General features: G+C 36.4%; 1 protein-coding gene across 1 annotated transcript in view; it reads left to right on the plus strand.

Annotated features, from left to right (window-relative positions):
- LOC150087427 (stromal membrane-associated protein 1-like) overlaps positions 1-16,038 on the plus strand; it is a 141,259-nt gene that overhangs the window by 64,360 nt on the left and 60,861 nt on the right. Inside the window, exon 4 of the mRNA XM_090372482.1 lies at positions 2,558-2,645. Within this exon, the coding sequence (XP_090228608.1) occupies positions 2,558-2,645 (88 nt within the window). The remainder of the gene's footprint in view (positions 1-2,557; positions 2,646-16,038) is intronic.

Below are 16,038 nucleotides of genomic sequence, written 5' to 3' on the forward strand. Positions count from 1 at the left end.
TTTCCTGAAATCCAAGTATATGATATCAAAATTATTTTTTGCATCCAGTTCCTTTGTGACCACATCATAATAACCAATCAAATTTGTCAGACAAGACTTTCCCTTAACAAACCCATGCTGTGTTTGAATTATTGCTGCAGTCTTGTCTGGATGATCCTGCAATGCATCTTTAACCAGTGACTCCATTATTTTACCCGGAACAGAAGTTAAACTAACTGGTCTGTAATTACTCGTGTCACCCTTCGATCCACCTTTGTGAATTGGGGACACATTTGCACATCTCCAGTCCGTGGGAACCTCCCCTGAGTCCAAGGATGCTCTCATAATTATGGCTAAGGGTTTGCTTAGTTGCTTTGCCGCCTCCTTTAAAATAACTGGATAGATCCCATCCACCCCAGGTGCCTTTCTTATGTTTAACTTCAACAATTTCTCCTCCACTTTGCTCTCAGTTATTACAAAATCATTAAGCACACTGCTACAATTTGATAACCTTCTTCCATTTTCAAACTGTAATAATTCCTCACGTGTGAATGTAGATGCAAAATACTCATTCAGTTTGTTTGCTATCTGAGCAGGATCATCAACAGTCGAACCATCGATGTCAAGTGGACCAATCATATTCATCCCCTTCCTTTTAGAGTTTATATAAGTAAAGAAATCCTTGCTGTTTTTCTTAGCATCTTTTGCCAAAGATTTCTCGTAATCCGCCTTCGCCTGCCGAACCTCCTTTGTGACTTGATTACAGACTAGCTTATATCTGCCATAGGCTTCTGCGTCACCCGATAATTTATATGCATCCCATGCATTTTTCTTCTCTGTCACGAGTCTCATTAGTTCATTTGATAACCATTTAGGCCTAAACCTTGAACGATATTTCTTAATCGGTATATAAAGTCTAGTAGCTTCCACGATTAATTCCTTGAATGCTTCCCACTTAGAATTTACTGTTTGTAACATCGTCAGTTGATCCCACTGTACAGAATTTAAAAACTATCTGAGACCACTGTACTCCCCTTTACGGAAGCAAAAACCCTTTCCTTTACCCCTGACGGTAGTTACCTCTTTGAGTAAATCCCACTTCAGCACACTGTGATCACTGCCACCTAGTGGTTCCTTTATCTGCAAATTCTTAATACATGAATGATCACTGCTGATAACCAGATCAAGAGTGTTACTTTCTCTGGTTTCCTCTCGAACATGCTGCTGCAGAAAACAATCATCCAATGAATCCACAAAAGTCTGACTAGTGTGTGAATGACCAACCCACAAATTCCAGTCAATATCTGGGAAGTTAAAATCCCCCATTATAAGACATTCTGATTTACTGGCCCACTCTATTTCTCTGTACAATTGTTCATTGTACTCATTCAAGTCATTAGGCCTATAACACACTCCTACTCTTATTTTTCCTTTCGCAGTGCTTATCTCACACCAAACTGACTCAACACAGCACTGTTCATCTATATTAACTGGGTGCACTTCCTTTGATTTTATGTTTTTCTTAATTAACAGCATAACACCCCCTCCCTTTCTGTCCTGTCTATCCTTTCTGTACACATTGTACTCCCCAAATTCCAGTTCTGCATTCCTTATATCTTTGTGACACCACGTCTCTGCTATCCCAACAATATCCGCCTTTGATGTCTTAATCAACACTTCAAATCCATCAAATTTATTTACTATACTTCTAGCATTGGTATACATGCAAGCATACATGCTCCTATGCCTATTCCTCTTCCCTTGTGGTAGCCATACAGGGGGAAACAGCAGCACTCGTTCCAGTCTTCCTCGGGAGACTGTCTCCGACTTTTCTAACTGACCCCTCTGCCTAAGGCCTGAACTCGAGTGACTTTATCCTGCACCACACTCTATGCAGTAGGATTACTTATCTTCAACATCATCCCTCTATGGAGGTCGACCTGTTTTGCTTTGACCTACCTCTAGTGGTAGTGTTATTTCTTTGAAGTGAAGTCAGAATGGGTCACTAACTGCCTCAGCTGTTAGTGACCCATTCTGTCACTTCAACATTGGGGCAAGTAGGTCTGCTGAAGCGACTTTAGTGATATTTATTATTATTATTTTATTTATTTTTTTATTATCCTTCCTTTAATTTCAAATAAAGTTTTTTATTGTGTTTAAGAGCCAATGTGAAATCCAGTGGGATAGTTTCCCAAAGATTTCTTTTGGAAAATTGAGGTGTCTGTTTTTCATTAATCAGAATTACAAGGTTTTTGTAAGAAAAATTGAATTGTATTTATTTATATTACTTCAAAAATTCCATGTTGTTTTAATTAAAATACACCAGTGCGAAACATGACAGAGTTTAGCACTGGAACCCTTTTACCATCCCCACAATATGTTCTTACATTGTATTTTAAACTGCAGAAGTTAATTAATTTGGTCAGATAAAAAAATAACTTTTTATCTTAAATTGAGCATCATAATCATAAAAATTTATCATGTCAAAGAGTGTAAACAATCCTAAAAAAATTTGGGATTATTTATCCTCCTCTTTGTTTCCTAAGTCGTTATATGTTTCTTAACTGGAAGTAAAAAGCTCTTTAGAAGCCTTCATTAGAGCAAAATACGAACAGAAGAAGTATATTGCTAAGGAATGGGTTCCACCACCTGCACCTAAACCAGCTGTATGTATCTATTCTAGAAAAATTGTAGTGAAAACTCTTGAATCATTTTTTTATCTTGTTGTTGGACATGCATTTTATCTGATAAAAGGACTTATGAGTGATGTGTGAGAAAATGTTTATTAGATTTAATAATATTAAGTTTACACCAGGCAATAATAATGCTTGTGTTTTCACAGTATTTGCCAGGAACTATGGTACTGCACTTTAAATGTCAGTAATTTATAAGTTTTGTTGCTATGGAAAGAAATCTTATGAAAATAAATCATTTCCATTTAATGTTATGTGAAGCTCTGATATGTGTTTAGACATTTTATAAAAATAATGTGATTACTTACTTATCATCCTTTCAGGACTTAAATGGGAAGAACAATTCTTTCAGCAATAGTTCAGAGCCTAATGGTGTATAAATTATTCTGAAAAATTTAATGTGTATTCAAAGAGTGTTCATGGATGTTTACTACTAACTATATTTAAAATATTGTATAATATAAGAGAATTATGCTATAAAATTATCTACTGCAAACAGTAGATAATTTTATAGCATAATTCATTTGGCTCTGGTTGTGTTTTTTTTTTGTTTTTTTTTTTTTTTTTTTTTTTTTTTTTTTTGCAGTGGGATGGTTGCAGGCATCTGACAGGTGATCCAACTGTTTTTTTTTTATTTCTTTATTTATTAAGAAAGTTTTTTTGATTTTTTTTTTTTTTTTTTTTACAGCATTATACCAATATATTATGATTTCTTGTTAATTTCCATACTTATTTGTATATTTTTATTTTTTTCACAAGGAATTTAAGTATTTAGAAATGCTGTCCCTCTTTTTTTTTTTTTTTTTATGAAAATCCCCAACGTAAAAGGTCTTAATTTATAGTCCTTATTACGCACAGGTTGAAGGTTGGGAAAACAGAAGATCCTTATTGGTATTTTACTTGAATTTCAGGAAATACATGTGAAGGAAGGTTGTTCCAAAAAGCTAAAGTTGAAGGGAGAAATGAGGAAGAGAAAAGTTGGTTCTGAGAATTAAGTTGGACAGTAAATGGAAGTGTAGTGGTTTTGCCATGTGTTTGGATTGGTTTGAGAGAGAGAGAGAGAGAGCGCGAGCGAGCCCAGAAGAATAAGATGGGTTTTGGAGAACCACCCCAAACACAACGATATTTTATGGTACAGCAGATCTGAGATTTATGTAGAGTGCATAGTTGTTTAGAAGAAAAAGTAACACAGAGCAAAAGAGAGATCTCAGTTTTTTTATATGCAGATGAAGCAATATTTGTGATGTGCTTATGATAAGAGTTAGAAGTCTCTCTTGGCATATGATGATACTTGGATTTCTAGGTAGGATCACAAATCTCTATTAGGGTAATCCTTAATAGAGATATGTGATGTCTAGAAATCTGAGTGTCATTGAGGATAAGCATAGGAGCAGCAGAGTCCTTTTTGCAAAATATAACAGAGCTAAGTTTTAGAAGAATTGATATTAAACAAGTTAACTTTACCCCATTGGAGAATTACCTGGAGATTTAGTATATAAGGAATTTGTGATGGATATTTGAAAAGATGCTGTTTATGCAGGGCATAGTTTCTGAAACTGGAAGGTGGAATGCAACAGGCTATCATCTGCAAAACTACAGCTAGGATTTCCAGTCAGTGGAAGAAGATTATTAATATACAAGAGGAAAGAAGTTGAAGAAAGAACTGTACTTACTTCTCACTAATGCTGGTAGTACCACCATTGGTGAAGATATTAAAGACAGAGCCATATACCATTTCTTGTGCAGAGCAGTCAGAGAGAAAACTGGATATACTCAATTGCAGGAACAGTCAGAAATCCATAAGATTGAAGCTTGTCATGACCTTTATGCCAAACACAGTCAAAAGTCTTAAAAATGTGAAAAGCAAAATCTTCACTTTCACCAAACTTTTCTGTTGATTTTGTCCACAGATGGGTAACACAAGCCAAAATAGCACCAGTGGATTGACAATGTTGGAATCCATACTGGGAATCATTGATCAAATAGAAGGTTGAGGTAGTTTAGGATTTGATGGTTAACTTCATTACTTTGAAAAGAGTAGAGTTAAGTGCAATAGGGCAATAATTGTCTGGGAGGGATTTCTCAACTCTTAAGAACTGGTTGGATATGAGTAAATGTCCAAGCATAAGGAAAAACACTGGTGGAATAAAGTGTAAAAAGGCAGTGCAATGGGAGCACAGGTTTTGAGAACAAGTGGAGAAATGCCACCAGGACCTTAGAGGTCCTGGTGGCATTTCTCTGTCATTGTATAGGCAGTCACATCCAGATTGTTCAAAAATTTTTTGACAGAAGATCGGAATGGGAGGAGGTGGTTTAAAGATCATCAATACAAGAGTTAGAAGAAAAGTAGGATGCAAGTAGGTCAGCTTTAGCTGAGGTGGAAATAGACCCATCAGATTTTAGTAGAGATGGTAGTTTGGATGGGCAAAAGTTGTGGCCAATAGCTTTGGCAAGAGACAAGAATTCTCGACTACTGTTTGGACAAGAAACAAGTAGTCTATTCTTAGCCTGTTCAAAATCTAGTTTGGACCGATTAAAACTGCTTTATAAGTGTTGCGAGCTCTAGTCCAGACAGGAAGTGAACCTGGAGATTTGTATGTGAGCCAGTTGCGATATGTAATATTCTTATCTGGAACAGCCTTGGAAAATTTATTGAAAAACCAAGAACCATAAAGGACATGCTTGCAGTATACCAATATATCTTGTTTTCTTAATTAAAATTTTCTTAGTTATTGTATCTCTTTATTTTTTGAATAAAAAAATTTAAGTGTTAAAAAAATGCTCTTCATCAGGGTTAGCAAAGCCAAATGATGCATGGAAACAAACCTTTTCTGCATCTGAACTATTTTTATATGTTATTTAAAGAAAAAAAATAATTCTTCAGGAAAAAAAAAAAAAGTTTCAGTCATAAAAAATGAAATTAATAAATTAGTAATTTATTACTAATTTATTAATTCCATGTTTTTAAGTTTCATTTTTCAGTGCAGAAAATGGTTGAGCATGAAATTTTAAAATAATGCAAGTGCATATATTTCTGATTATATATTATATATGTAAGCATGAATATGCAGAAGCTTTTATAAATTCTTCTGGAAATAAAAATGAAAAGGTTAGAGTTATAAAATATAAATGTATTTGATAGTATGAACCAGAGCTATAATGCTCAATACATTCTACGTTGATATCAATATTTGGAAAAGAATAAGAGAAATTTACCTCAATATGATACGTAGAACACTTCGGTATGATACTCTACAGAAATTAAAACGAAAAACAATTTAAAAAAATTTTGTTAAAACGAAAACAATTAAATTGCCATTAATTTTCCTGAAAGGCATGAAAGGCTAATTCTGACGCTGCTGAATGAGAAGCATGAACTGAGGCCGCGTGTTGATTAATACAAAAATTTGGAGGAAACCATGTAGAACCCTGATAAGACGAGTCGCAATCGCCGCAAGAAATGTTGTATACTAGGTCATTTATTTGTGTTGCGAATGAGGAAAGGACTGAGCGGACTGAAAAGTCTTTTCATATATCCTCTATTAGTTTGTCCATTTCTTCCTTGAATTTATTTCAAACTATCCACTTCCACAATACCATATGGAAGTTTATTCCAAGAATTAACTATTCCAACTACTCACTGGCTGAATGCCAATTTCCACACATTTATCATGTAACCAACCTTCCTCAATTTTTTTTTAATTTGTGCTCCCTGGTGTGTAGTCAGAGCAAGAAGGATTCCATGAGCATTGACCTATCTCAATCCATTCAAAGTCTAATTAGATTCCCTCGCAGGTGCCTAGTCTCTAGATGTTGCAATTTGCAAAACTGAAGCATTTCTCAGTAAGAGCATCCTTTTGTTCCCCATCAAAAATTCTTATGAATTCAGTTATAGAGGTTGACGAAATTGAATCAATGATGCATATATATATTATACACACACACACACACACACACACACACACACACACACACACACACACACACACACACACACACACACACACACAGTGTGTTCCGGTTAATCGGGGCAGCTGTTTATTAGGGGCAAATCTTAGAAAACAGAACCCAATTGAGAAAATAGCCAGGATTTACTTTGCTTAATTGGGACAACATGCCGCTTAATCGGGCAGGAGACCGCAGCACTGGAGATTACCCTATGAGTCTCCAACCATTCAGTCGGATTTCTGGAGGTCACAACCAATAAATCAATAAAAACAATTAGCAGTCACCTGTTTATTGGGCTTTTCTGTTAGTGTAATCTATCATAAATGGTTAGTAAACTCGATCTTATTGAATCTGTGATAATACTGACAACTGGAGTTCTGTGGGTTATTATGATAAAATGTGTTTACACTTCCATGGAATCTTCAATCGTATAAAAAATTAATTTTCAGAATCTTCTCTTATTTTATCCTATTTTAATCCTATTTTAAAGCTTTGTAACTTGTTACTCTGTTCTCACTTGTACATATCGTGTTACTTGCAGTTTGTGTGTGCCCGTTATAACTGACATTTGCTTTTCTTTTTACTTTTTTAATTTTAACCCCTACCCACAAATGTCAGTAAAAAGAAATGTCAGCTATGTAGTTAGTATGTACATATTACAGTACGTATTAATTATTCCGATTATCACATATGTTCTTCTGATTATCATGTATCATTTAATTTTTTAATTGGTAAGGTCATCATTATCATCAGCCATTTTCAATCCACTGCAGGATGAAGGCCTCTCCGGCATCTTTCCAGTTCCTTCTGTTTTGAGCACTGGCCATCCATTTACTACCCAAAAACTCATGAATTTCATATATCCATCTCCGCCTTTGTCTTCCAGGTTTTCTTCTAGCTCCTCTTGGATACCATTCTGTTATTTTCTTAGTCCATGTGTCATCATGTCTTCGAGCTGTGTGTCCTGCCCAAGACCATTTTAGTTCTTTAGTTTGATAAGAATGTCCTTTACTTGGGTTTGCTGCCTAATCCATGTGTTTCTCTTCTTATCTAACAGTCTGATTCCCAATATAATTCGTTCAATTCTTCGCTGTGTAGTTCTCAGCTTCTCTTCCATTCTTTTGGTGAGTGTCCAAGATTCACTTCCATAAGTCATGGTGGGGAGTATACATTGGTTCATTATTTTACGTTTCAGACAAACTGGGATATTGCTCTTCAGTATGTGACTATATTCCTGAATGCTATGCATCCAAAATTTATTCTTCTCTTGACTTCCAGCCATTTATGATTATTGCAGCTAATAACTTGTCCCAGATAAGTATATGACTCCACCTTTTCAATTACTGCTCCTTCAATCATTATTTCCCTTTCTGTGGCACACTCGTTTATCATTACTTTTGTTTTAGCCATATTCATCTTTAGTCCAAAATCCTTACTAACTGTGCATAACTGATTAAAATTTTCCTCTAATTCTTTGGATCATGGCTTATGACCACAATGTCATCTGCAAATCGTAAATGGTTTAGGTACTCTCCGTTCACATTGACTCTTTTCTGCGGCCATTCTAATGTTCTGAAAGCTTCCTCAAGGGCAGCAGTAAACAGCTTCGGAGATATTGTCTCCTCTTGTCGAACTCCTTTCTCGATTTTAAATTTGCTACTGTCTTTGTCTAGTCTGATAAAGGAGGTAGCATTCTTTTCTTCAAAAGTATAATACAGTGGTACCTTGGTTTGCGAGCATAATTCGTTCCGGAAACGTGCTCGTAATCCAAAGCACTCGTATATCAAAGCGAATTTCCCCATAAGAAATAATGGAAACCCAGATGATTTGTTCAAAACTCAAAAATATTCATATACTGTAAAAATGATTAATACAAAATACATACCTTTTTTATATTTTTAATATTTAAATTTAATATACATAAAGCAATCGAATTTATTAATTATTGGGTAGGACGACTTTCACTGTCTCTAACGGAATCACTGTAATCTGTTGACTTTTTCTTTTTGTGCGACTTTAACAAGGAATCTTTCCAATGACACTTGCTTTTGCCTCCTTTTGAGGATTTCAGAAATCAGATTCATCGCTTGCACTATTACAAAATGAGGAGGCACGCTTGATACACATAAACAAAGCTGCGCGCGTGTAGCAACTGAATAAACACCGTAAAGGCAGAGATACACTATTAATTAACACCTCACATTTTACTAAAGCACATTTCTAGGGGTTACTACCATGAAAACAATAAAAACAATTTCCAGTTGCGTTCCTGCTAGTGGAATCTATTGTAAACTCGATCTAATTGCATTTGCGATTATACTAGCTGGAATTGTTGGTTTTGACGTTATTATGTGAAATGTGTTTCCCCTTCACGGATATAAAAAACCATAAATACATTTTCAAAATCTTCTCTTCATTGCTATCGGGTTGCGGTGATTCTGCGTTCGACTGCCATTTCTTGTAAACACAAAGGCGAATTCGGTTCGTGTTATATAAGATATCGTTCCCGTATTTATAAATCGTGTATCATCGAATTCGTGTAGTGTAAACACGTGTTATACGAGGACTGACTGTACTCATATTGCAAGACCTCGCTCGTTTATCAAGTTAAAATTTATTAAAAATTTTTGCTCGTCTTGCAAAACACTCGCATACCAAGTTACTCGTAATCCAAGGTACCACTGTATATGGGGTATCTATGCCTTGTCTTTCCAGTGCCCGAAACAATGCCTTATGCTGTATGGAGTCAAATGCCTTTTCATAATCCACAAATGCCAGGCATAATGGTGTTTTATATTCATTTGCTTTCTCCATTAGCTGTGATATTGTGTGAAGGTGATCCATAGTTGAGAATCCTGTCCTAAAGCCAGCTTGCTCTTTCGGTTGATTCTCATCAAGTATTCTTTCTAATCTGTTAGTAATGACCCTTGTGAACAACTTGTAGATGTGGGATAACAAGCTAATTGGTCTATAATTTCCAATTTCTGATTTATCTCCTTTCTTATGCAGCAAAACTATGATTGCATTATTCCACTGCTTAGGCATCACACACCTTTTCTAATGCACTTTGTGAAGAGCCTTGCCAATTTTTGTGTTATGTCTCTTCCTCCCAATTTTAACAACTCTACAGTAACGTCATCTTCCCCCGGGGCTTTGTGCTTAATATATCTTTACTTTTATAGCCTGTGGATAATATTCTTCCTATATTCAATAATTAGAATCGCTGTTTAATAAAATTAAAATTCAATTCACAAATGTGATCACAATGACTGGCACTTACTACACATCGTATAGCGTACGGTACTTTACTATGTTGAGTTGATTGTACAGTGAATCAATTATAAAGCAGCGGTCCATTGTATTTTTACCTTTTTTACGTGAAACTTTGGATAATTGCAGCATATTTGGATAATTGCAGCAATCGCTTAATTGGGTCCAAATGCACTGGTCCTGATGTGTCCCAAATAACTGGAATTGGCTCTGTGTGTGCGTGTGTGCATCATTGATTCAGAATTGTGAAAAAAAGACACCTTTTTTTGGTGCAATAATAACCCCCCACACATATGTGTGGGGGCGCTATTTTGCACCAAAAAAGGTGCTTTTTTTTTTTTTTTTTTTTTAATTTAATTATGATGATATTTGACAATCACATTATTTCAGACCAGAATAAGAATAAATTAACATTTAAAGGCTTCATATAGAAATTTAGTTTTTATAAATTTTCAAAATTCCATGAAAAACTTGGTCTTTATACATTATTTTTATTTTTTTTTTATTGTACTAGGCAGTACTGGCCACCATTTGACAATCTACAGTAAACAATCATATAAACAATATTACACAGGTAAAAATTTAGAATGTCAAAGAAGATGAGGTACAGTGTCATATGAACAATATCATACAGAGAACGAGGTACATAACAAGCAATAATGTACTGAGTGAGTCCCTTCACGGCCCAGACTAGAGAGCAAAGCAATGCTCACAGATTAGTCCAAGTGGCTCGGGGAGAACCAAAAAGGGCGATTCTCCAGTGCATCACAGTCTAAAAAAAAAAAAAAAAAATGCACAAAATGTGAAATGTTTGCTGACCTGTCTAGAATAGGACATGATCTAGCTGAAGAGGATATTTTTGTGTGCTAAGTGCAGAGACTGTGAGGAAATTAGGCACCAACTCAGTGTTCTGATGGATGTCTATGAGAGTTTGAGGTGTAGGGTGAGTGCCCTTGAGGATATTAATAAGAGGGGGCCAATCAAGCTCTCAGCTGCCTAACTCAATGCCAGAGCTCACTCCCGTGCATCGGGAAACACGGCAGCAATCTCCAAGGCAGAATGCGCTGGTCCCACAGGAACTAGTTATTGTTGGTGACACTATTATCAGAGAGACGCGGAATATATTATGCAAAAAGGATAGGTGGAACAGGACCAGCGTATGTCTGCCAGGGGTAACAGTTGATGATGTAGAGCAGATATCATCTTTTAAGGGCACAAAAGGTTCTACACATTGACACTAATGACCTTAAGAGTGAGAGTTCTGCAGATTTACTTAACAAGTACAGGTCAATGTTGAAAAAAAATTTGCGGGCTAAGGTTCAATTTGAAAGTGTCTGCAATTCTGCCCAGACATGATAGGACAATGCAATGTTGAGTATATGATGAGAGCCTTGTCAATCAGTTTGGCCCTGGAGTGATTGTGCAAGGCTCATTGGGTAGAATTTTTTTTCAGTGTGGTCTGTGCTTGCTAAAAGTTGAGACTGCTTCTACAGGGATAGGATACGCTTAAATAGAAAGGGTGCAAGAATATTTTCTGATGCTATCGAGGCAGTGTTAGGTGGCTCGGAAAACTGCTAGCTTGGGGCAATTCACAGACTAAAAGATTAACAGTAGCCGCAGGCAGAGGCAAAAGAGATTCTTCCACTGCTTCTATTGAAACGAGCAGTAGCCTAGAGAGCAAGTTGCTGGGGATTTCAAGTTCTTCTGGGAATCATCATGGAACAAATAAATACATGAGCTGTGTTAGGGTAACTAAGAGTAACAACAGGTGCATGAATACTACCATGTACACCAATGCTAGAAGTATAGTAAATAAATTTGATGAATTTGAAGTGCTGATCAAGGCATCAAAGGCAGATATTGTTGGATATTGGAGAGATGGTGTCACACATATAAGCAGTGCAGAATTGGAATTTGGGTAGTACAATGTATACAGAAAGGATAGACAGGACAGGAAGGGAGGAGGGGTTATATTTAGTTAAGAAACACATAAAATCTAAGGAAGTGCATCCGATTGATGTTGGTGGACAATGCAATGTTGAGTCTATTTGGTGTAACATAAGCACTGAGAAAGGAAAAATGAGAGTAGGTGTGTGTTATAGGCTTAATGACTCTGATGATTACAATGTACAATTGTGCAGAGAAATAGTGGGCCAGTAAATCAGAATGACTTGTAATGGGGGATATTAACTTTCCAGATATCGACTGAACTTGTGGGTTGGTCTCTGCACACTTGCAAGACTTGTGGATTTATTGGAGGGTTGTTTTCTACAGCAACATGTTTGCGGGGCAACTACAGGGGGTAATACTCTTGATCTCATTATCAGCAGTGATGATGCATGCATTAGGAATTTGCAGATAAAGGAACCACTAGGTGCAGTGATACTGATGTGGAATTTACTTAAAGATGTAACTACCGTCAAGGGTAAAGGGAAGGGTTTTTTTTCCCGTAAAGGTGACTACAGTGGTCTCAGACAGTTTTTGAATTCTATACAGTGGGATCAACTTATGATGTTAAAATCAGTGAATACTAAATGGTAGGCCTTCAGGGAATTAATCTTGGAAGCTACTAGGCTTTTCATACCAACTAAGAAATATTCTTCAAGATTTAGGCCTAAATGGATGTCAGATGAACTACTGAGGCTCATACATAGCAGAGAAGAAAAATGTGTGAGATGCATGTAAATTAGCTGGTGACACAGAAGCCTTTGGCAGATATAAGCTAGTCTGTGATCAAGTCACAAAGGAGGTTAGGCAAGCGAAGGCTGATTATGAGGAATCCTTGGAAAGATGAGAAGAAAAACACTTGAGTTTTGTAAACTCAGTAAAGCGGATGAATCAAATTGGTCCACTTGATGTTGGTAGTTCATCTGTTGATAATCCTGCTCATAATTCACAAACTGAATGAGTATACTGCATCTATATTCACACATTAGGAATTCTGTAAGGAAGGGTAGGACAGAAGTTTACTAAACTCTAACAGGGAGCTAAATGATTTTGTTATAACGGAGAGTAAACTGGAGGAAAAATAGTTGAAGCTAAATATGAAAAAGGTACCTGGGGCAGATGAATCTATCCAGTTATATTGAAGGAGGTGGTGAGGGAAGTACGCAAACCCTTGGACGTAATTTTGGGAGCATCCTTGTAGGGGACTGGACCCCATTCCCCCTACATTGAGTTTATGCTAATGTAATTCCTGATGAGGCAGGTCAAGCAGTGAAAGGAGCTACTAGACCATTATTTGTATACCGCATAAGGATCCATGTATTTAAACTGTTCAAATGCCATGATTCAACTTGGATTAAGCTGCTCTCATAACTGCTGAGAAATCTTTCTTAAAAGTTTATTCTGAAATACGTCCTTCCAAAATCCTATATTAACCACATTTTGTACTGTTTCTTTCATGTAGTGAAACACCTTATGACATATATCCTTCTAGGAACCTTTATTTGCCTACTCACAGAACTGTAGAATTGAGACCCCCCGAGACCACCTGTATATCAATCACAGGCAAGTTGTAAAAATTCATTTATATGCCTCATTGTGTACAAATCCAAATAGTCATGCTGTTCTAATCCCTGACTTGTTCAAGACAAAATTGAATGTAAGGTGTTATTGGAGAGATAGATACTCTCTTAAATATAAAGAATGGAGTACTGCATCCCAAGTCAACCTAAAACCAAGAGCCTTAGACAATTGAAGCCTTTAAGAATTATCATATTTTTCTAGAAGAAACTTGTAACCTTGTACTATTAAATTCTCCTGCACTGTTTATTCTCTTGCTTCTGGAGGACTGAATTAACTCCTATTACCATGAAATTCTATCCACAGTTTGACCATCCACTGTATTGGTTTAATCTATAGTAAGAAAATGTGATTATCATGAATTTCCTTAGGTTTTGTTCAGTCTGCTCTCATATAACTTAGGCACAACTTAAACCTTGCCGAATGAGATGAATTATACTTACTAGCTAGATCGGCATTCTTTATTATTAGTGTTCTTTGGGATGCCACTCTTTGCAGGATATCCAGAAATTATCTCTTTGCTCTTGCAACAACAAAGTGCAATGTTTCCTTAATGAAGACACTGATAGCAAAACTAAATAAAAATGCCTGTACTTATAACTATGCCATCCAATAAAAATCCCTGGCTGTGTTTCTAGAGTGGTTCTACTTCTTAGTGAAATTTCTAAGATCCAATTTCTTCCTGTCCCTTTGCTGCTTGGCCTTGAGAATCTAATCCTTTTATATCTTATTATTGTATATCATAAATAACCATTGGATGTAGAATTCAAATTTCATTTTAAATAACACACTGAACTGTTTGTTCAGTGTTTTGTTTAAATTGCCATTATAAGTATAATGTTGTAAATGATTTACGTGGAATTATAAATTATTGTATCATTATTGTTAGGCATACAGTCAGTTCTGCTATAACGCGGTACATGTGTTCCTAAAAATCTGTGTTATGGTATTTTGTGCATAAAAAACAACAGGACTTATGGGAAAAATGGGGATAGGGCCAGAGCACTTAAAAAAGTGTTCAGTCTGGTAAGTAAAAAGAAAGTTAAAAACCCAATAAAATTGCTAACACATTTAAACATCTTAAATTTCTGATAAATAAATATTATAGTAAATATAGCACTTTACCTTGACAAGATATGAAGTTTGCTTGTTTGAAGTGGGTGTGGTGAAGGGCTGTAGCTGGTGAGTTATAGTGAAGAGGTGTTTTTTTTTTTTGTTAGTTATTGGCACATCGGCTTCTGTGGCCATATTGCACCTCCCAAGGTTTTTGCATTTTCTACTCTGATCCAAGCCCGAGGCAGGATTCGAACCCGCAACCTTTGGTTTGCCAGGGAGGCACTTGACCCACCCGGCTAGCGTGAAGAGGTAGAGGGGGGTTATTCTTAGGACGAAAGATTGTTATACCCAATGTGGAAGGGTCCGATTCACTGGCCTGCTTTCTTTCTTCTGTGTTGGTTTAAAATAGCTATCTAGCTTTTGTTGCTTTTCCTGCCTCCTTCTTTCATACAGGAGCTGCCTGTATGGTTCCAAATGGGTCTGAATGCCACCAAGCTCAATCCTACTACGTTCAGCATTATAATCATTATCTTCAATTCACTGCAGGTGCTTTTCAATTCCACTTAAAGCAGCTGATAACTCTACTGTTATGATGATGAAGTCCAGCAGGGCAGCCTGCTGGACTTCGTCATCCTCATTTTGATTTTCCACTTGACTGGCAGCAACAAGTTATTGCAAGGCTTCAGTAGATAGATCCTCATTGTGAGACTCTTGAAGCTCTTCTACATCTTCATTTTCTACTTCCTCGAAACCAACGTCTTTTGCAAGAGTAACCCAACCTGTTTGATTTGTTTTAGTTGCTCTCAAGGTTCAAAGCCTTCAAAATCATGAATTAAATGAGGGATAAGTTTCTGCCATACATGATTCAAGCAGTCTTTTGTTACATCATTCCAGGCTTCTGCAATCATATCAAGGCAACTTTGATGTTAAATATTTTCCAAAATTCTATAACAGTTTGTGCCTTGTCACCTTCAGTAGCAGCAATTAACATCTTGAATGTTTAACCTTAAATAGTAAGCCTTAAATGCTGTTATCACACCCTGATCAAGGGGCTTAAATGCTGTTATCACACCCTGATCAAGGGGCTGTGGTAAAGAGGTTGTGTTTGGAGGTAAAAAGATGAATTTGATATTTGGAGAGAGTTCAGCAACCATCTGAGGAAGGCTCGGTGCATTATGAAGAATTGTAAGAATTTTAAAATTAAGTTCTTGCAATAATTTTTGAAAGTGTCATGCTAAGCTTCAACTAAAATATCAGTGAATATTTGGCCAGTCGTCCAACCTTTCTTGCTAGATCTATAGTGAACTCCAAGGTTGGATTTCACAATTCCTTTTAAAGCTTGTGGATTGGTACAGTGATAAACCACTACTGGTTTTAACTTCAAGTTTCTGCTGGCATTAGCGGTGAACATCACAGTTAAGCGATCTTTTGTTGCCTTAAATCCCGAGTCATGTGCTTCTGCCTTAGAGATGTAGGTCCTTGAAGGCATACATTTCCAATAGAGGCCTGTTTCATCCAGGTTGAAAATCTGATCCAATGTGTAGCTGATGCCTTCAATTATTTTCTG

Source organism: Mastigoproctus giganteus, chromosome 4 (assembly GCF_048544385.1).
Source record: "Mastigoproctus giganteus isolate SK-2022 chromosome 4, ASM4854438v1, whole genome shotgun sequence".
In the NCBI taxonomy this organism is placed as follows: domain Eukaryota; kingdom Metazoa; phylum Arthropoda; class Arachnida; order Uropygi; family Thelyphonidae; genus Mastigoproctus; species Mastigoproctus giganteus.